The sequence below is a fragment of the Cyphomyrmex costatus genome, unplaced genomic scaffold (assembly GCF_001594065.2).
Source record: "Cyphomyrmex costatus isolate MS0001 unplaced genomic scaffold, Ccosl1.0 scaffold460, whole genome shotgun sequence".
In the NCBI taxonomy this organism is placed as follows: domain Eukaryota; kingdom Metazoa; phylum Arthropoda; class Insecta; order Hymenoptera; family Formicidae; genus Cyphomyrmex; species Cyphomyrmex costatus.
Genome location: NW_017278857.1, coordinates 96,038 through 119,449, shown reverse-complemented (window position 1 = coordinate 119,449; position 23,412 = coordinate 96,038). Strand labels below are relative to the sequence as shown.

Sequence of the window (23,412 nt, the reverse complement as noted above, 5' to 3'; positions counted from 1 at the left end):
GTTACTTTTTATGAAAAGTATACGCTCTGAAATAATTCTTCAAACAACTTGTTAGAAGAGAAACTGTCGTCGTTTGTAATAACTTTATTAAAATAATGTTTAATATCTTATATTACAGGTACGCTATCCTCCAGTGTCTAGGCGATGCAGTATTCGTGCCAGCTGGCGCGCCACATCAGGTCCGTAATCTCCAAAATTGTATAAAGGTGGCCGAGGACTTTGTGTCGCCAGAGAACGTTGCGCATTGCTTCCACCTGACTCAGGAATTTCGTGCACTATCCGACACCCATACGAATCATGAGGATAAGCTTCAAATCAAGAACATTATTTACCATGCCGTGAAAGACTCTCTGACCGTTTTAACCAATGTTAAGGAGGATACTGTCGCTAAACTCGCCAAGGCTAACAATGAAACGAAAACAAAGGAGGAGACTTAGCCCTAGGTCTTCCCTGTATGGTCATAAAACCAATTGATAATCCCTTTGACTAGATCTCGTCGTTTGTACGAGATTGATCGCAGTTAGCGCTTCCGGACACAGCGAAGTTGGCGCAACCGGAAGAATCTGCAGAAGAAGACCGCCCTTGCTGCAAAAAGATCGTTGCGGAGGTGCGAGAATTTGTTGTGATATTTGTGAAGATTTAATGATTTTAATCGAAGGATTTGATTTGCGATATTGGCTGAGCCAACGAACTTTAGTTATATATTGTTTCATTCGAATTTCCTTATATATATATATATACACAATTCTTTTCTGCTCTCCCATTTTCCGCGACGGAAGGTGCCCACGGACATGAAGTCTGATGAGCTCTATTACGAGTGAAAACAAAATCGTAGTTCGGATCGCGCATAGGTAAAACGCCGCGTCCATTACTATTGTGATATAAGAAGGACTTTGGATCGTATACATTTATTTGTAATTAATTATATCGTGCCTGTATCCAATACATACACTCATTCACATACACACACATACACTTGTCTATATTATATAAATGTAGATAATTGAAATATTATGTAATAATTTTTGCTAGCAACTACCAGAGAGAAAGAGGGAGAGAAAAGGGGATTTGTCTAGAAGTACCTTTGTGCAATTAGGTGTGACTATAAATTATTATAGTTGGATCAGCGATAAATGCAGATCCATTTAATCGTCTGCTCTGAGATCTGGTGCTTTTCGATATTTGATCAAAACCCCGGCTAGAGATAGCCGATACGTATTCGCGTTCATGTCTTCTATGTTTCACGCAACAAGGGTGTAAAAAATAAAACACTGCCTAATTAATTGGTTCGACGACAATGGAAGAAACAGACCTTTCTCGCATTCCTTTTTTTTTTTGTTTGAGTAAACATTCGTAGACCAACGCTCGTAGAACAACGTAGAGATGCATTGTGTTTCTATGGCGACGTATGTATCGGTTATATGAGCAACGGGGTGATCTACAAGTTTTTTGTATGTCACTTCGAGTATAAGGCATCAGAACTAAAAAAAAAAAAAGTAAGAGAAATATACAACTTGTCCAAGTCTATTAACTTTTCGAGATGTAACGACGAATGTGAAACACTGTGTTGAATTGAACGTTTCATTGTTGTCGTAACCCAGTGACTACCCGGCGTGTAACGGACGGGAAAGTACTAATAAGATGAATATGTTATTTTTGTCAAAGTGTATACAAACCGTCTATATCGGACGATAAAACGAAAAGACAGCGATAATATAATTGTAACGCGAGATGCTGAGACGCTAAATAAAGATAAAATTATTTGCAGTAACATTTAAAGGGAAAAAAAAAACGGAAAAAAAGGATGATTTTTGAAGTGCCAATGTTGAATCACGTGGGACGTTAAGTATGCGCGCGTTGTATTGTATTCGTGTATGCGTAGATAAAAAAAAGAGAGAAAAAACTAAGGAAAGAGAATTAATTAGTCACGCAGAATTCACAGAGATGACAGGGCCGAGTTCCTATCATTTCGTGACAGTTCGTGCGAACGACAATATTCCGCGCTAATCGGACTGTCACTGACGATTCGAAAACTGCTGTCGCTTCCGTTTCTTTTTCTCCTTTTCGCTGAAATTCGTTCTGATGGACGTTGTATAAGCGTAAATATGTATATGAAAACGACGAAACTTTTCGAGATCAATGTTCATACCTGTAACTTGCGACATTGCAAGACACAGCAGCTCTCGAATCGAACATAATGTCGTTACGCGCCATTTTTGCGCCGATTGTCAGATAATCATCGACGAATAATCTTGATACAATGTAAAGAACAGAAAGAGTAAATGGAAGAGAAGGAAAAGAATAAATAAATAAATAAAAACCAAGATCACTGGCATTCTGGAATCCGCAATTTCTTTGATCTCAACATTCGTCTAGCATACAACGACTTGATTAATATTTAATGAGTAAATTTTTAAAATATCTTAGTGTTGATAGGTATCGATTGTGGGAATTATATAAGCTGCAAACAAGCAAAAAGTACTAACTCCACAATGGCGGTGTTGTATAAAGTTTTAGGAAGCCGTATTCTGTGTATTATTGCTGCAAAACGAGATGCTATTGTTTGTCCTCTTGCTACGTGTATATGTACATACATTTATATACATCCGTATATGTATACAGATATAAATACGAAAGCGGAAAGAGTGTCTAGGACTCATAACGATAGGAAGATACGCAAACCTTTACGAAACACGAGAAGGTACACCTTACACGCATAGGTAGATAGTTTATTATACCATTATTATAATTATTATATATTATCATTATTACGTTTAATTATTACGAAAAATACGATATTTAAATGTTGCTGAATATGAAAACGACAAACATGAACGCGCGAGTGTAAATGATTAAAAGAGGGAAAAAAAAAGAGAGAAAGAATATCGGAACAGTAACGCAGAGTAGACAAACGAGAAAGTGAGCGAGAAAGGTAGAGTGTGGATGAATGAAAGAGAGAGAATAAAGGGTATAATTGATTATGTGTGCGTATGTATGATGGCGATCCAGTGAAAATGCGACAGAATGAGAGAACGAGGGGCCGTGTATTGGGGGCGGAGTGGAATGGACGGTATCTAAAATGATGTACAGACCTTCGACTTCCCGCAAGATGTGTGTATATCCAACTCCCTAGAGAAAAAAAAAGAAAAAAATCGAGCTATATCCACCCTCTTTCCTCCCCCTGCGTCCCCTCCTGCAACCACCGGCCGCCCCCAGTCATAGCAGTTATGAACCGCGGGCCGGCAGGTCTGAGTATAATTTTTTGTACTGTGTAAATGTAAGAACCATACGTTTGAATAAGAAAAAAAATGTTTATATTACGAAACACTTGCGTTTGGATCATTGCGCCTATTACCACCCTCTTAATCGCGAGACGAATGGAACAGTCGTTTTATGAATGATTTCTTCATGGGCGAATTTTTAGCGATTCTTTAAAATTTCAATTAAACTGCTGTCTGGCAATTGAAAAGGTGAACAGTTAAGGAAGAAAGAGAGAGAGAGAGAGAGAGAGAGAGATTTATGTTGAGGAATTATATTATGAGAAGAGTTCCCTTTAAGAATTGATAAAATAGAAATTTATCTGTTTATTTTTGAAGTTTTGATTCACCTACATTTTTAAACCGTTTAATTACGATAACGATTGCTTTTGGCATTTTGAAATAATTTTGGGTTTTCTCATTTAAAAATATATATATGTTTTTTGTACAAACCAATTATAATACACAAGTGTAAATGTTTTTTTTTTTTATCAGAGAAAATGGTTATTTTAGTATAATTATCAGTTCGATATACTTATTTTAAATAGAAATAGAATTCCATTTTAATTTCACATTATTATAACAATTACATTATATTATAATGAAATGAGTACCTCAATATCTGAGAAATGAAATTTTTTTGGAGGATATTCGCATTAGGAGAGGCACCGTTAATGCCAATTTATCAACAGGTAACAATGAACATGACTTAAATTTATTACAATAATTTTATATATATATACACTCTTTAAACTTTTAGAATAAATCTTGCTCCTAAAAATTGAAAAATTGTGCCACTCTTAACTAACTCTCTGTTTTTATTCTTTAAAATACGATTCTGTTCTAAAGAATTCAGAGAATGTATTGTATTTATATTAGAAAATATTTGTATATACATATATCAGTGAGTGCTTTCCACTTACTCCATAATGACACAAGTAAACACAAACATCATTCCATCTTTCTTGACATTTCAGTGAAAAACAAAGATAAAACAACATCTCTGTCAATTTGTCCCCAAATGGAAATGCATCCTATATTTGTACCAATATAGATTAACTCTTTAATTTTAATTTCTGTTTAACTCATTTTCTATTCTTTTATAATTCTAAGAATCAGGAAAAAGGTACAAAGTAAATTAAACCGAGATAAAAATCTACCAATAACGATCGCGTGACCCTCTTTTTCCTATTTCTTTATTAAACATCGTGAACTCTTTGACGCAAATTCGATTGTCATAAAAATAGCGTCGTTTATCGGCAAATTAAAAATATAATCTTCTTGAATCCAACAATTTTATTTTAAATTAAAAAATTTCCGAGCAACGATCGCGCCGTCTCGTGCATGCGCGCGCGTTTGCCTTAAGATGGCGGCGCGATCGCCGAGGGGAAGACGATCGAGTCGAGCCGAGGCCCGCCGAGCGGTCGGCGGAGAGGAGAGTGTCACAATCGCGTTCGAGTCTTCGAGTGCGTGTGAGACGGTGGAACAATGGTCGTGCGCCGGGGTGATTTACCGTTTCTTGCTACCGTTACCGTCGTCGCCGCCACCGCCGCCGCCGCCGCCGCCGCCGTCGTCGTCGTCATCGTCGCCGAGGGTGGCAGTGCTCTGTAAGGACTAGTGGCGTCGCGCGCAAGAAAGCGGAGAAGAAGGATTACTTTCTCGGTGCGTGAAACGTAACAGAATGCTCGTTTCTTTTGCGGACGTACGTACGCGGCACCAGGACTGGATTTAATAGCAAGAGCCACGCCACGCGCCGCGCGTTCTCCGTTTCTTGTGGTACACGCCTCCTCCTTGGGCATGTCAGCGCGTTGAGTCAAAATGGCAGCCACATTAACCGCCGAGCAGGAGCAAGTGAGTAACGTCCTGAACCTTGTACGTTTTCTCTTCTTCTCTCCGCAGATACGTTTCCCGCGATCGAACGTGATTAGGTACGTCAGGACCGCCACCATCGTCACCGTCATTATCATCATCATCATTGTCGTCATTGCCATCGCCACTGTCATCGTCTTCGTCGTTGCCGGGCCTCGCCTTGAATCTCGAGAGACCGAGAGGATCGTTGAATAAACGATCGTGAATTGCGAATAGCCTCCATTAAATGTTCAAGGACTCGGAGTAGTTATCATGGCCCTTCGTCGGCGTGAAAATGAATCTTACATCTTTTTGTGATCGTATAGAGACTCTGCTCCTTCAATTCTTCAAAGTGGAATCTCATTCTAAAGAATGGAAATTAAACCTTGACAAAGGATGGCTCAATTTTCAATCTTTAAGAGTGAGATTTCACTCTTCAAAGTGACAATTCACTCTAAGGTCTAATTTTTCATTTTCTTGTTAACTTTTGGTTAGATCAATCTGATGATAATGTAAAAATTATATTTTTCTAGTTATAATTAATCATCAAACTAGTTTTGTAGCTACTTGAGTAGCTAATTCTCATTATCTGGTTAACTTGTGGTTGAGTTTAACCTGAGTTTCACTCAATAGGCTTCATCCATGACATCATGGATGAAACCTGTTGAATAAAATATCACCTTAAGCCTAACCACAAATTAATTAGTAAATAAAAAACTGAGCTTCACGCACAAAGGTTCCACTACAAAACTATTGGTTTAGTGATTAGTTAGAGAAACAATTTTTATATTCTACATTATCAAGATAAGTGAGGTTGAGTCGAAACCACAAGTTAACCAGATAATGAAAAACTATAGGATTAAAAGTTTCAAAGAGTATAACTTGTGGAGATCGGAAATCGGACGATCGTCAAGCCTCCCCTAAGGTGGAGGAGGAATTTCTTGCCGTTGTTATCGTCATTCTTGCCGTCGGATTCCGATAGACGCGTTCGCGTAAACATAAACATCATTTGCGTCCATTTCGCTCTTCGTTATCTCGTTTGGAACGTCAGGAACGTGCGATAGCGATCGTAAACACGCCACGGAAATCGCCGTCTCTTCCGACGTTGACACGGCGCGAAGCTACTTCCTTCCTTATTGTTTCTATAACGAGAGGAGAGTCGTGCGGTTGCACGGACGCTCGTGCGAGGCCGGATATTCGAACGTTTTGAACGTGTCAGGACGTTAATAATGGGCCGCGTTTCCGGCGGTTGGTTGGTTCCTTAAGTACGCCCACGCGGCTCACGTTGGGAAATTTTGAAACTATTTTGAAACTATGAACACGCTATCGAACGTATGCCCGGCCATAAGTCGATACCGTGCTCCATTCGCGCGCGTCTCGGCCTTCGCCACTTAATATTTAAAAATGCACACCTAATGTACATTAAGAACCAAGTTCTTAAAAGGAGAAAGAGAAGTATTTAAAACAATTCAATATTATCGCAATTAAATTTTAATAGATTTTTTACTCTCTAAATTGTTTTAAGTAAATCTCACTTCGAAAGAGTGAAAGCTCATTCTAATTAAGAATTTCGAGAATATAATTGTTAACGTAACGCACGAATAATATTCAGGGTTGAGCATGCATTTAAAATACTTTTATTTAAAACACAGGTTTCACAATAAAAGTAGATTTTATATTTTATATTTCAGCGGGTGTACCATGAAAGTGTTACGTATTTTGTATTTAAAATTGAAAGGTTGAAAGCTTTATGTATTTCGTAATTTAAATAATAACATTAATCGTCAATCTTAGTATTTAAAATACAAAATGTAAAATACTTTTATATACTTCCATAAAATATATAATGCAAAATATTTTCATGTATTCCGCTAAGATACAAAATACACGATACAATTGTCTTACAAATACCGTTTTCAAATAAAAGTATTTTAAATACATGCCCTGATATTATATTTATAAATAATACTTAATAACATCACAGAGATTGCAATAAAAATCACATTACGTTATGAGATAATATTTTATTTTTTTATATTGTGTTTTTCTACTGAATGTATTTTATGAGTAATATTTGAATTCTTAAAGATCATGTTACAAACGCACACACACAGTTGAAAATTGTATTTCACTCTTATTATTTTCACTTGTTATAGGGACAATAACCATGTTCTTAATTTGGGACAAAATATTAGGGATCACGTTTGTAAAACGGAATGAAGAGTTAAAATTTGGGACTACCGCTTCTAATTTGGGACGGTTGATCACCTTAATGTACATGGCGTGCGAGTCATTTGAATTCTACGTACAGGGCGCGGTCGAAATACGTGAGTGATGCTTAAATGCGGCATAAAAAGCTTCCTCCAGTTCCTGTTTGACGACACGTTTATGGCTTATGACAAATCTAATCACTGATTCTTCTTGGAACACGATTAGGAACGTTTACATCGTTGATCATCGAAGTAACCTAGCTATTTGCTTAGTAAGATTTAAAGTTGTATAATGCTTAATTTAGAAACGCGGTAGCGTTACACAAAGATATATTTTTTACGCAATACACTTGCCTTTCATAGACGAGACACTACAGTGTATCCTTTACAGGGAAAAGGAAGGTTATCTAATAATAAACTAAATTTTTTTTTAAATCAATCAATATCGTTGAATGATGTGAATGTTAAACAAGAGGCCTGTTTTTAATTGAACTTCTTGGTTTATTTTTCCTGTTTTTTTTTCTTCATTGATAGGAAAAAAGGCAAGACGAACGGTACGAGAAGTTTAACTAAAAAGAATAGGATCGTCTCAAAACTAGAAATCAGGGGAAAAACTAGAATTGTCAGAGAAATTGAAAACAGTCAGGAAAAATCCAAATTTTGCAAATGTTGAAAAATTATTGTAAAATTCTTAGCTTTAGACAAATATAATATGCGTATATTATACACACATTACGCAGTTTAGAATACTACAAACTTACAGTTAAATACAAGTAGTTTTATCAACATGAATAGTAATGTATTACTATATATTTAATTGCTCCTTCAACAAAATATTTGACGGTTTTTAAATCAGGACAAAAATATTATTAAAAGCTTCGAGGAAAATTATGAAATTTTTTCTGAAAATCAGAAAAAAGTTACAGAATTCTAAGATGAGAAATTTGTGGCAATCTGGGTCAGTAATATAGATTTTTCCTATTTAGAGTGATATATATAATGATGTACATAATAAATGCATTTGACGCACAGATATATCTAAGTATATGCATTATATTTAACGTTATATATATGCAGACGTGTTAATTACGATCACATCAGTGTCGTTCCAGTTTTAAACAGAGAATTTTAATTAAAGGACCTCTGTATCATTTATTGATTTCAAGAATGCATTAAATTTATCGGATTGGTAAATTTAGAAGTTTTGTTACAGAAACAAGTGCTGCAAGCTGCACAATTGTTTGAGTCTATTTAATCAATGGCGATGACATCAATACGACGATAATTCCACGTTACTAATTTTCGACACGAGCAAACTCGATTTGAAGCTTCAGCGGAGTTTCTTGGTAATGAGATTTTCCCGCGTATCGATTTGCGGTGTTCAATTTCCGTCTGGCCGCGTACATATTTTTAGCGAATACGAGCTCTCGTTGCATAGAAACAAAGGGAAATAATAAATCTGTCTTAACAAAAGAAATCATCTCCGTTTAAGGAGATTAAAAGACCTCGATTAATTGATCTGATCAATCGACTCTTCATTGTTATAATTATATCGCGTCGAAATAAAGGAGAATAGAATAAATATAGAGAGTTTTAACAAAAAGTTTTAATATTTGAATTAAAAAATAATTACATTTTTGAAAGAGTCTATATATAGAAAGGGGTAAAAAAAAGTCTGAAGAAAAACATCCAGATGGAGACTGGAGATAATGAATCTCAACATGAATAGTTTTAGAAACTCTCGACCAACCGCTCTTTATTCTTTTTCTTTCAAAATATTCTCAATTATGTAATGAATTTTTGTAACCGCAATATTCGCTGTTCGCTACATATCGTTCGTCTTCGGGCACGCGTTTCAAGCCATTCCCCTCGCGTTCTCGCGTTGTAATTCCAGGTTCGCTCGTTTAGCTCTGCCACGCGATTAATTCTGCCGTCGAACCTCTCCCCGTTTAGCGCGCCGGTATTCGTCGTCGCGCGCGCGCCGGAAAGAAGTAATGTCGCGACGAGGTCGACGCCGCGCCGCGCGTCGCGTCGTCCGTTTACGCGATTCGCGCTTTCACGCGCGAATTCGCGCGAGCTGTTGCGGAGGTGTCCTATCGCGCGGGGAGGACTCCGTGATATATGTATATTAAATTCCTCTTGCCGCTAATACACGCGCCCGGCGACGGCGGCGGCGGCGACTCGGTACCGCGGGTACCAACCATGCCGATCCCCACCGGCTGGCACATAACGGAAATGACCGGTGGGGAGGTAGCCGGACACCGGAAGTTGTATCGGTAGTATACCCGACGCGTGTACGTACGTGCACGCTCACGCGTCGCACGTCCACGGTCATTGCTCGTTTTAATAGCGTAAAAACGACGAATGCGTCGTCGCGCCGTTATTATGCCCCGGTGTATCAGCGATCGACGTCGTCGTCCTGTCGATCCTCGTCTTGTAATCTCGTGATATATCTCGAGTACGAATGATGGGACACCGCTGCTCGGCAATGCGCGATCGAGAACTCCGCTCGTGTCGGGGAATAAAAGCGCTCTCGTAGTTTTCGATTTAGGTCAAACATTCTTTCTAACAAGCTCTAATTTTCTATCCAATCGAATTCTTTTTTTTTTTTTTTTTTCATATCGATGTCGACAGTTAAGCGCAGATGAACAGAACACCGGCAAAAGTCTTGCATTGATTCGAATTCTGGTTGAAAATGGACAAATTAGACATTTCTGTGATTGAATAATTCATACATTCTCTAAAACTCTTAAGAGTGAGTTTCCCACTTTGAACAGTGAAATCTCATTTTTAAAGATTGAAAATTGTGACAATCTTTCAAAATTGGCATCATTTTTAACCAGAATTCCAATTAATGATCAAACTCTTTTCGAGATGACGAATATTATGCATTGTTATGTATCTATATAATAATTATAATTCTAATTGAGATAACCAGAATTCTGACTGGTATGATCAGAGAATCTTATAGTTCTTCCGTTTTCAATCAGAAATGTTTTTCAGTGCAGAACGCAGAACGCTCACGTTTCCATTTATAAAAAAATGATGAGGAAGATACCGCTTTCACGTGTTTACGTCGTCATCGTAATTCGACATCTGCGGGATTATATTTCGAAATTCCCGAGTCGAGCGCATCTTCTTTTCCTATTTTTTTTTCTTTTTTTATGATGAAATCACGTGCGATGAACTGAAGAGTCGACGAATACTCGAGATATACACGTGTTGAGTTCGCGTTGATCGGGTCACGCTGATAAAGATTGCAATTCGTGATTTCCTGTCCGCCGCACCACGAAGCGCCGCTTTCAAGGTTGACGTTATAACGTATGCAAGATGCTGAGCGATTATGACCGAAATCCTGTTGCCCAATGTATGTTTCGTTATCCTACGTTGATTTCAGCAACGTACAATAAAGTAGAAAAATTAATTACACTCATTTGCTTTTTTGTCGCGAACGATAAGAATAATAAATATCTTTATATTTGTGAAAGTTGTAATTATAAATGAATTGAAGGTTTAAAGGACTCTATTATTTTTAATAATAATTAAATAATAATTTAATTAATTTAATAATAATTTCGTCTAAGGTAGGCTTCCACTACATTGCCTTACTGATGAGTCCAGTAGTGGAAGTCGGGACGAAACGCCAAAAATTACGTGATATTCTTCGCAATATATAATATTAGAATAAATTATCAAAATTAGATTTCATATTGTAATTTGACTCTTATTCGCCTTATTTAACGTGTGAATTGTAATTATAAAGTAAAGAAATTCATATTATTATCAGCAGCAAACAACGAGAATATTATTAGTATTGAAAATGTAGATATGCTAATGTGTATGTTTAATAATGCAGAGAAACAAATATTGCGATTTATATAGAAGAATTCATCTTTATGGATATAAAAATTACAATATATCTTTACATTAATTATGTAAAACTTTCCTTTTAAAATCATGAATATGTATATATGATACTTTCTTTTCCCACACACAGGCTACAAAGGAATTCATAGAAGCTGTGAATAGGTGTAGAGCTGGTAGACGAGCTGGACCAGTATCCTGGAGCACGGCGGTCAAGTTTTTAGCGGCACGAAAGTTTGAGGTTCAACGAGCTTTAGCTTTGTACGAGCAGCACGAAGCCACTAGGAGGAGAGAGGGATTAGCAGTTCTGCATCCTACCCAGGAACCCCTACTCAGCGAACTGTATACAGGAAAATTTACTGTTCTGGTAAGATGAGAAAACCAATTAACGCAGATACGTTTTGTTTAGTTGTTGCAGCTCGAAACAAATAATATATCAATTATTTCAGCCATCAAGAGACGCAACAGGTGCAGCGATAGCTATTTTCACAGCGCATTTGCATCTTCCACAGAATACTACACATCAAACAACTTTACAAGTAAGTTTTACAAGATACATTTTTAATAACAGAATGAGAAAAGAATTTTTATAGAGTGGTAGATACTTATTTTTATGATTACAAACACTCTTATAGTTTCTAGTAAAGTTTCTAGTAAAGTTTCTAGAAAAAGTAAGCCTTTAAAATTCATAATTATTGAAGTAACCAACTTTCTCATCTTTTGCAGGGTGTTGTATATCAACTAGATGCTGCCCTTGAAAGTGCAGAAACGCAGAAGCATGGACTAGTTTTTATTTATGATATGTCTGATAGCAAGTATCAGAATTTTGATTATGACCTGTCTCAGAAAATTCTGACACTTTTGAAGGTAAGTCGATGAATATATTTTAGATACCAGTAAAAATTTATCGTAGGGTAATGCACGCGTGATTTGTCTGAAACAGACCATTAAATTTAGCGATTTAACTTGAGCATTCATTAAAAATAATAAGAATTGTATGATAGAGTGTACAAGGGCATTAAGAAATATGAGCGTAGAGAAGATTATTTTATCATGAAAGCGATCTATGACAAATTGTTTGAGAAACTTGAAAAGACGCGAACAAAAAAAGAATGGACAGTCAACTACGCGTGACTTACCTAAATAATCAGGAAGCGCGAAGTTTGTTTCCTCCTGTTCTCACCGAGGACATATAATATACGTCAACAATTTCTTGACTTCCTATTGCAAAATTGACACGCGGGAACGTCGAGCAGAATCTCGTGTTTCCTTTTTTTTCTCCGTTTTAGACACGCAGAATTAAATTAGATGATGAAATAGCAATGTCATAGATATTTTCTCCGTACATTACGCATCGATTTGCACACCGTTTTCTCTCGAAATATGCGTAACACTTTTCGGTACGGTACGATTAAGCAGTCTAACAACTAGCGTTCATTCAAGCGAAGCGGAGCACCACTGCCGCCCGGAGTTAGAAAGCGAGAAAAGAGCGTGATCGAGAGTGAGAGGAGAGTGAGTCTTGCGGCGAGTGTCCTTATGTATAACGATACACGATCTCATTTCTCTATTCCCGCCGACATGACAGAGGTGCTCTGTCACGCATAAATGTCAAATACATGAAAGAAAGCCGTTGTGCCATTCGTTCTAGCCTGAACAGCGACATGTAAACGGCTGAAGTAACGCCATTTTACAAATTTCTTTTACAAACATCTTTGAATAACTACGTATTTTTATGTTACATAAATTTCGAAATACTATAAGTAACGAGCTTTAAACTTAAGAAATCAATCAATTATAGTCAATTATTCTTTTCACGGTCGACTGTAATTGACCAATATCTTACGGCTTAAAGCTTGTTGTACTTATTGTAATTCAGGATTAAATCGTGAACTTTATAATATAGCTTGTATATAAAAGATTACTCAAAAATATTTTCTCACGCACATGAGAAAGAGAACAAGACCTAATTACGAATACATTATCATATTAATATAAATATAAAAATATTGCATTATTAGTCACTAAAAAGTTCACAGAATATTTCTTTTCCATGATAATTACCAATTTGCAAAGTGGCACAGCATTATACCCGCGATCTGAACTCCCTTAGAGACAGATGTCTTACTCTGGCATAATGAATAAGAACAGCGGTGAATTTCCGCGCTTCTAGAAGAAAAAAAATTTCTCCGAGAAGAAGCGTAATAATTATGCGAATTACATGAGCACGAAGTGCCATTTAGCTATGTCTAAGTGCGTGGCCCGATTAATATTCACGTTGCGTGCAATTTCGTCCGACGTAGTGCGGCATTATAGTTATTACCGCCACTGAAGTTAACCCAATTAGTCATCGCCGGTCGGTCGAAATAGTCTCGTGCGTTAACGCTTTGATGCGGCCAGCCCACTTACGTAAAAAAAAAAATGGTGTCATAGGCGACGTAACTGATTCACATGAGCTCCTCCGTACAAGCGTCACTTTCATGCCGTCATTATACGGATATATATACCTATATGCATGTGACGTCTTTTCACCCTGACTTTCACACGTCATCGATCATTCTTGCATAATTGAATAACGCCTCGTCGTTCTCAAGGGATGAAAATATTCCTAATCTTCTTAGCTTGTATGAAGCTAAGCTCGTTTGTAAAAATATTCTTTTCCCCAAAGACTTACGTCATACTTCGTTGAGATACTGATTATGTCGCTTCAATTGATAATACGTCATAGCTTCATTCTTCTTTTTTTTTTTTTTAGACTCCTATACTTCTTGGCGAACAGCAAAATCCACATTTAGCTTTCACGCGCGTGAGGACGTGCGGCTCGAAGAGCGGCGAGACGCTTAAGAGCGTTTACGCTTCGCGAAAGGTGGATTACGCGATTACGCGACGAGGCGCGTCGAAGTAGTGCGTAGGGTGCGACTTTCAAAGGTTTCCCATAGGAGAGACTTCCTCTTTTAACAACGTAACGTCACGTATCGTCGACGTAACTATGAAAAAAAAAATATTGGATAATCTGAGGAGGCGGTTACAGTCGCTACAGACGAGGCTCATCCTTTTTTTTGCTCTCTTCCCTCCGAGATGGTATTATCGTCGCTTGTTATCGAGAGAGCGTGAAAGTGCGAAGGACCTTCACGCGCCACGCAGTTTAATCGGATTCTAATCGCGCGGTCAACCGTACTTCCAAGGTGCTTGATAATGGCCTTTACAAAGGTTTTGGTGCGCGGTGACATTTGCATCTCAGTAGGCCGCGTAATTGATAGTCGAATTCGGTAGGCGTAGAGTGCATTTTCGCGCGCTCTGACGATCAAACGGATGTCCGCGGTAACTATTCAAAGATAATCCTCCGTCGGATAAAAATCGCATCCATAGAAAGCACGTTGAGCGTGGACGAAAAAAAGCAATGATATCGCGCTACGGTGATGCGAAATAAAGCGTTGACTGATAAGAAAGATAAAAATCAAGATAAAAGAAATTGTGACATGTCTCTTCATTTATGAATTGGTTGATTATATCAAGAATTGAGAACAAAAACTTTCTTTTTAATAGTATTTTTTCCTAGTGACAATCGTAATATCGATTACCGAAAATTGCACGAGATTCGAAGGCTGATGGCAGAAGATATGGCATAATTGTCATAGTTATGGTAAGTTAAACAAAGAAAAACGTATATATAAATTGTGAAAGGCTATTGTATGAACGCGTATACGTTTTTCTCTGTTTTACATTACATCCATGATTGCGACAAGTCTCATTCTCAGCCTAATTTCTACTATAATGATACGTATAGTTTAACTTTAATCCCGATTCACAATTAACTTCCTTTTTTTATTTTAATAAATTAGAAAAAGTTAAAATGTAAATTAAATCGGAATTAAATTAAATTAAATTTATTGATGTCTCTCTCTCCATATCTATTAATGTAAATTAATACTTTAATGTCAGTTTAATTTACTCTTCTTTTTCGTTAATTTTTAATATCGGAAGAAGATGAAAAGTAAGTTGAAACAAAATTAAAATTAAACTACATTGATATAAACGGATATAAGAGAAGTGCCGATTACGGTCAAAGTTAGAGAAGATTTTAGAATAATACGTCTATATATTTTTTAAATAGAATATTTTTTCACTTCAGCGTTTTTTACAAAGTCAAAAAGGGGTAGAGAGGATTCCGTTCAATGGATACGATTCAATGTATACGAATTTGTATATACATATAATACATATATCCAATTTTGCAAACACGCATCGAAATATTTTTTAGTTTCGAAATGCAATCATGAACCGAATTACAGTTGTAATATCACATATTAAATTGACAAGTAATTTAATAATATTAATGTTAATAAGCATTAAAGAAGGATATTAATATGTGATACTACTCTAATTCTGTTAAAGCACTAAGATCAACTTTAACCGAAAGTAGAATTATTTCTCATAATTGATTTATTTTTATCGGATTAATTTTGAAGTATAATTGTTTAGAAAACGTTTTCAAGTTATTATGATGAATGAGTTAAGTTTAAACATTACTACATATTAATCAAAAGTGAACTAATTTAACGTCATAAAAAAATCATCAAAACGTCACTCAAATGGAGTGATTAAAAAAAATGGTTAACTTAAAAAGGATGATTCTTTAAAGATTGTAAAACGAAAATGATATTTAATCATGTATTTTCTTTTCGCCGACATTATTTGATTAAATTAATAATTTGTTGTTTCAAATTGAAAAATAGTTTCTCTCCTTTTCCGGGAAATTTAATTTTTCGAGCTGTGTAACGTTTGAAGTAATAAAGAGAGCGATATATAAAACTCGCTGGGCAGAAAACGTGTGTTAAAAATAAAAGCTCAAACTACGAATAGCCCGCTTAGACCTCCGGTCTCCGCGGACAATTCTGCAATTAACGTTCGCGTTAATCAACAATTACGCACGGAAATTTCACGCTGCAGTTTCACCCAAACTGTGGATTTTCCGAGGCGTCGGGATATTCCGACGTTCGACCGGAAGCCGCGCGGATGAGAAGCACTGGTGGGCAATACGTCACCGCGTATACACGGTTGCTGCACCTCCGCTGGGAATGATAGAGGGAGAGGGGAAATTCTCGCGTAAGGGATGTCGGTGGTGAAAAGAAGGGGTCGCGTGTGGGGTGAGAGAGCGAGCGACGGCGCGGCGCGGCGCGGCGCGGCGCATGCGTTTCCGTGGCGCTCCGGATAACCGTCGACGCCGACGACGCCGACGGTCAGTAATCGTCGTGACCCCCTTGTGGCCACCACGTCGCATTCGTCGACGGACGACCCGATTATTCTCCCCTCCCGCTGTCTGTTCCCTCCCCCGTTCGTTCGATCGCGTCCTTGTTCGCGTGCGAGGCCAGCCAGTGCTTTATACACGGCGACGTCACTCCGTTCATCTCGACGACGACGACGACGACGACGACGATTAGGACGACGGAGCCCGCCGTCGTCAGCCGTGCGGTTCTCCCGCGCCGGTGTTATACTAATCTCGCGCTATCGATTAACTCGCGACCGAGTGCCGGTGCAGTGATTTCGACCAACTGGAGCTACTCTTTCGCCCAGAAGATATATATCGACGACCCTCCTGCGGTTGATATGCCCGCGACTCCAGCCGCGTCATCCGGTGGCGGCGGCTGCCTTCGCTACTCCTCACGGTAAATTTCGACTGTCAGCCGAGATCGATCGACCGACCGACCGTCTGATGGGCGACAGCTAATTCATTCTCACAGCCCGCGAGACTCTTCGCGCAATTCGACGGACGCGGACGGCAACGAAGCGCGGGCGGAATAATAAGCGCGCGCGACTCCGCGGCTAATTCGAGACCGCCCGTGTGTTCTCACCTCGCGCGCTTGCCTTGCTCCTAAAATTGTAACGCAAGCCTCGCGGAACACCGACGCTGATTTCTTCCCGGAACACGGAATCGCGTCACTGCGCCCTGTCCTCGTTACACGCTTCGCACCTCGATGACGTTTGTTGTATACGTAGCGGCTGTTACGTGCCACTGACGGCGGCGGTGGTTTCGTGGTAGTGGTGGTCCTGCTGGTGGTGGTAGTGCTGCTGCTGACGTCGTTGGCGTTACGGTACTTCCGCCCTCCGATCCGTACCCCGAGGGTTAAGTTATTCGGCTTTCTGCAGTTTATGCGCGTTACGAAATATCTAGGAAACTCGCTCGCCTCGGCAACTCGTTGATTAAACGCGAAAAAAAAATCACGGCCGGAAAGATGTTATATATATTTCTCTCCTTTTTTTTTTTTTTTTTCGTCAAGGTACTCTCCGATTCTCCGATAATCTGATTAAAGGGTCGCGTTCCTTTCGCACGTAAATCGTTTCGCGTCGCGTACGTGCTCTATAGCTGGCAAACTGATTCGCCAATGTGTAATATATGGTCTGTTCTATTATTGTAATGTCTTTGAAAGGTCGTGGCAAAACCGTGCTTTTAGAAATTATTCACGCAGAATCGCGAATTTGTGCGCGGTACTATCTGCCAGTATTTTTGCTGTTATTAAAAATTTGGAAGATATTCTATAATAAAGGTTTCGTACCCAAATTCCTTAATGACAATAAATTGAATCAATAATTTAATTAAACATTTTTTATATGTTTAATTATAATAGTAATAATTTTAAACATTTTTTTGAAAATTTTAAATTAATAATATAATCACGATTATAATAAAATAACGTCTATTTATTATAAAAATATTATAATATAAAATTTTTCTTACATGCAAATACTATGTTTTATTACGGATTATCAACTTTAATTTTTAAATCTATCGTAACTGGAATAGAACGTTAATGAAATCTTTATCGAAATATTTTTTTCTAATTTCTGATAATGAAAAGCATCAATAAGTCGTCACGTTTTGTTTATGCATCAATTTTTCAGGGTGGCTATCCGGCAAAATTAAAAAAGGTCTTGATAGTGACGGCGCCGTTGTGGTTCAAAGCGCCCTTCAAGATCCTTCGATTATTTGTTCGTGAAAAACTGAGGGACCGAGTGTTCACAGTATCCATCCCTCAGCTGACGTTGCATATCCCAAGAGAATCATTACCACATCGTTTAGGCGGCACGTTGGAGGTACAGCATGAAGCATGGCTATTACATTGTCTTAAATCCATGACGAACCGAGGCGGGGGTGAACTGTGTGAGGTTAGTATCTAATGCAACTTTCGCGATACATACATTTTTTTACCTTAATAATTTATGAGTATTGAAAAGATTTAAAAAATAAAGATTCTAAAATTTTTAAATAATTTTTTTTTTTTGGACTTATTGTCGTGAAAGTAAAATATTTTATTTGAATTACAATTATTAGACGGATCAAATTTAATTATTAGTGGAGTGTTAGAATGATTTTATTATTATTGATAATTTTAACAATTTTAATCTCATATATATATATATATATATATATACGATGATTTCAGGTCACCCCAAGAGTAGGTACACCTGTGTCGCCCACGGCGAACGATAATACGGTTCATCAAAATCCCAATGGGACTACAACACACAGTAGTTCGACTAGTCCTATAATCGATAAGAACAAACAAGTGAAAAATGGTGTGTCGAATATCAGCGATATCGAGATCACCACCGCAAATTCTGATGCTTGGATGGGAACCGATGAGGCGCCATCCCCAGTTCAACCTCCGTCCTCGGCTAGTTCTGGTTTTAGCGACGACGACAGTCTTCATGGGGATCCTGGGCTTCAGGCTGTTACCATGGAGCAATTTATAGCGGATATACATTCGCGAGGACGCGCTGGTCTCATAGCGGAATACGCGGAAATTAGACAGAGACCGCCAGATGGTTCATTTAATAATGCAAAGTGCGTAACAGCAATGTTTTGCGTTTGCACGATACCCATTAATCCTATTCGAGTTAATATATATCGTGTCGTTCATTCCAGGTTAAGGTCTAATCAATCAAAGAATCGCTATACCGATGTGCTTTGTTATGACCACAGCAGAGTCTGCCTTTCACAAATAGACGGAGATGCAACGTCTGATTACATAAATGCGAATTTCGTCGACGGTTATAAGCAAAAAAACGCATTTATCAGTACTCAGGGTCCTCTTCCGAAAACCTGCGGTGATTTCTGGAGGATGGTTTGGGAACAGCAGACGTTAGTCGTCGTTATGACTACAAGGTAGATTGCTTTACTTATACGCGTCTTGGTAAACTTTACTACATCTTACATGATGCATGATTGAAAGTTTTAAACAATTTTATCAATATCATATTTTATGTTAGAAACTTTACACGTAACTTTACGGTCTCACGTGAATATATCGTCCTTGTTTCAGAGTAGTGGAAAGAGGGCGTACAAAGTGTGCACAGTATTGGGGTCCGGAACCAGGTGATGAAGTACAAGCGGGTGGCTTCACCGTAACCACCCTTGAAGTCGATACAAATCCTGATTACACAATATCCATGCTTCTTCTTACAAACAATAAGGTACATATTTTGATATTTCTTTTCTATCGGTTATCATTAATGTCGCTATTTCTTCATATTCTATTGATTTTATTTCAGACTGATGAGACGAGGGAGGTATGCCACATGCTGTACACAGTGTGGCCAGATTACGGTGTTCCTCAGTCAGCTAAAGCTTTATTACAGTTCTTGTCCTTAGTCAGGCAGCAACAGAGCAAATTACTCGCTAGCAGAGGAGACACATGGGCTGGACATCCTCGAGGACCACCTATAGTCGTACATTGCAGCGCTGGCATCGGAAGAACAGGTAAATAGACGCTATTTCTTGCAACCAGAAATGTCATCTGGTAATTAATGCTGTTTTTTGTACTTCATCACCTGGAAACTTTTGAGGCGAGGTATGCATTAAGTTGATGCTTATTTCCAGGCACATTTTGCACCTTGGATATTTGCATATCGCGACTAGAGGACACTGGAACCGTAGACATACGAGGAACTGTCGAGAAGATTAGAGCACAAAGGGCCTACAGTATTCAAATGCCGGATCAGTACGTCTTTTGCCATCGTGCTTTGGCGGAATATGCGCTTTCCAAAGGAATGCTCAGTGCGCAGCATCTCTCCATGTTACCTCCACCGATCGAAGAGGATTCTGATTAAGAGAGTAACGAGTTCTGCTATTATATACCGGATTGATGTTCTTCCCGAGTATGCGTGTATATGTATACATAAATATGTATACATATACACACATACACACACATACTATCCTTAAAATAGCCTATTTCTACCTTAAACGACTGAAAGTTATTTTTTGCTATTGTATCCATCGATGTAACGATTGAACTTCTCGCTATTACGTCAGTCTTAAATTTCCTATGAAGCGAATTGGTCTTTTTTCAATGCCAAATAAGCGAACAGAGAATGTTTCATATTCCTGTTCTTTATGCTCTGGCAAACTATGTAAAAGTGCATCAAAAGGCACTGATCAAAGATATTTTACTAGTATAAGAATCTGGCACAAATATTGATGGATCCCATTCGACTTTCTCAAACTTAAATTATGACTCAAATTCTTTAAAATTTGAGAATTATATTTAATCTATTACGAAATGAGATCTAATTTCTAATTATTTTAATTTATTTCAAATTTTTTAATATATCGCAATTAATAAATTATAATTTCCTATTTTTTCCTGCAAATATTGTATGGAAAAGTACGTGTGAGAAATTAAATAATTTAATTATGTAATTTCTAGACTATTAAATTATAATTTAAAAAATATTTCTTGCGCACTTCTTACCGCGCTGACTCAAAATTAGCCCCTTAAAGTATTGTGTATATTTAATTATTAAGAGTCTATTATTTATTTATTATTGTTTCTAAATAATTTGAGAAAGTTGAATTATCGATCTTACTAAAAGAAAAAGAACCGATACACACACATATATATATAAAAACTTTGAAAATATATGAAAAATATAAATGTGATTATATACATTATATAAAGTTCACAAATTAATACGAATGTGGTTTGACAGTGGCTATGATGTAGCCACAATTAATTAAGATTTTGAGATTAGAAGTATCATATAATATATGATAAAATGGCTTCTGCCTTATGAAAATATAGATTATTCTAGAAAGTAATCTACATATTGATAGATGTTTTTGGGTAACCAAAGATTATCTGCTGCACAAATTTAGAAAACCGAAATTTTTTAATGTACGTAAAATTTGGTTATATATACAATCGCGCGGAGAAAATTCCGTTTTACAGGGATTAATAATCAGGGATCATATTGTAGATTAAATAATTTCCGACGCGATTAAAAATGACGAAGCCTAACGAGTGGAAAGAGCGTTAAAAATTAAATTAAGCCTTTACTTTAGTCGAGTAAAAACTTCGAATTCTCATCTGATATGCTATACGTATACATATACATATTTGTCTATAAACATATATGTATATGTATATTTATACATAAATATACACATACACGCTTCATTATGAAAATCGTAACGATTGAAAATCGTATATACTTGCAAGCATCAAACGTTTGAAGATATTTTAAAATCTAGATATATATATATAAAAAAGTCTTAACACGATGACTATGTAAATTTTACCTTCAACGGATATATACTATAATATAATAATAATTTTAAAAAGAACGCAACTGAGACGGAATGCGAAAAAAAACTTAAACTTGTTATATACATCTAGACATTCTTGATGATGTGCAATTTAAATACAAATTGATTTTTGTATGTAACTCTGAAATAATTATTCTTCAAATATATCTCATATTTCCAAGGCATATCTTTGGTTCTGTGAGACGTCTTGGTAACATGATCAAGAAGTGAAATACGCGGAAAGTTCAAATACTATTTTTAAAATCTTGATTTTCGATTATTATGATTATTATGAATTTGAAGTATGTGTACGTGTAACCTTGGATATATGTTAAAAACGTTGTGTCCAATCTGTGTTAATCGTATCCAATAAGTATTCGAATCATTTATCCGTTGAATGTGTACAAGACCTCTGCAAGGAAACTGCGATGTATGCGACAAGAGTCTCCTTGCACTGGTCGCTCGATGTTTGATAAATTACGAACTTTATCGTGGGCTATTATGATATTAGTATTGTAAAGCATTGTGATAGTCGGTAGAAGTCTCCGAAAATTTGTATCTCTATTCTTCCAAGTACTGCCATTGCCAACTATGCTAATTTCTATTTCTAATCACGCTGAGCTAAATTCTTCGCGGCATAATCACGGTACGGCCAGACCGTTCCGTGTATATATACGTACATATATTTACTAACTGATTTGTAATAATTTATTAATATTGAGTTAGGGCAAGATATATATAGTGACGCAAATTGATCAGAGAGACGAACATGTGTAGGATGCAGAATCCCTTGATTGGGATTTTTTTTGTTTTTACGTACAAGATATTCGGAAAAATTCGTTGCGAAAAATGTTTATGGGAGATCGATCGGGAGCGTTCGCATTACTTAGTTTTTCGCTAGATCTTTCGCTATAGCCTTTGGTAAAACGAATTTCCGAACATCTTGTGCAATTTTATAGTTTCACGTAGAGCGTTGTAAGATTTTATTTCGGCAGAACGATAACGAGAGAATTGTTGAAGACGTCTTCGAATTTTATACGAAACCATACGCGCTGCTGTATCGCGTGGGCGCGAGGAAGCTTAGTCACGTTTAAATAAGTTAACGATACTTGGACATAATATTTATAAGTTCCTCTTACCCTTAGGTTACCTACAAAGGGCATATTATCGATATTGATTATCGTTTATTATGTTACTACATTTACGTAATCTATTAATAATCAGCATTATCCTTTTTGTATTTATCTTAACTATTTATTGTATCGATTGATTTAAATCTCCATGTGATGTATATATATGCATATAATTATCATGAATGTCTCAATCTTCACTCTTAAGGATGTTTGATAGACAAATAAAGAACACATATATTAATATTTATATTTTAAATAACTATATACACATATAAAAGTTGTGTTTATAATATTCTGTTTTTATTAAACAACACATTTTTATAGTTTATTTTATTTCTTATTATATTCTCATTGTTATAAACTAAAATTTAAAAAATAACAAAGATTTAAATATTTTTGTATAAGTACTTCAAATATTCAAAATAACTTATGCAAAGTTTTATTATGATTCATTGAGATTAGTTATACAAAGATTTAGAACAAATATTTTCTTTATTTGCTGGCAACTAATTTCTGCA

At 36.9% G+C, this 23,412-nt stretch overlaps 2 protein-coding genes across 2 annotated transcripts in view; both read left to right on the top strand.

Annotated features, from left to right (window-relative positions):
* Kdm3 (Lysine demethylase 3) overlaps nt 1-2,948 on the top strand; it is a 31,998-nt gene extending 29,050 nt beyond the window's left edge. Inside the window, 1 exon segment of the mRNA XM_018544708.1 lies at nt 119-2,948. Coding sequence (XP_018400210.1) covers nt 119-437 — 319 coding nt within the window. The 3' untranslated portion in view covers nt 438-2,948.
* Nucleotides 2,949-5,056: 2,108 nt separating this feature from the next.
* Ptpmeg2 (Protein tyrosine phosphatase Meg2) lies at nt 5,057-20,327 on the top strand. Its single transcript, XM_018544691.1, has 10 exons — nt 5,057-5,108; nt 11,313-11,546; nt 11,629-11,718; nt 11,906-12,046; nt 18,077-18,340; nt 18,619-19,019; nt 19,101-19,340; nt 19,498-19,648; nt 19,727-19,934; nt 20,055-20,327. Exons 1-10 carry the CDS (start codon nt 5,076-5,078, stop codon nt 20,282-20,284), a joined length of 1,992 nt encoding a protein of 663 aa, XP_018400193.1. The 5' UTR covers nt 5,057-5,075; the 3' UTR covers nt 20,285-20,327.
* The last annotated feature ends 3,085 nt before the right edge of the window (nt 20,328-23,412 follow it).

Coding starts and splice junctions, on each gene's coding strand:
- Ptpmeg2 (XM_018544691.1), top strand. CDS start 5,076: ATGGCAGCCACATTAACCGCCGAGCAGGAGCAA. Junction 5,109..11,312: donor TAACCGCCGAGCAGGAGCAA/GTGAGTAACGTC, acceptor TCCCACACACAG/GCTACAAAGGAATTCATAGA. Junction 18,341..18,618: donor GCGGGGGTGAACTGTGTGAG/GTTAGTATCTAA, acceptor CGATGATTTCAG/GTCACCCCAAGAGTAGGTAC.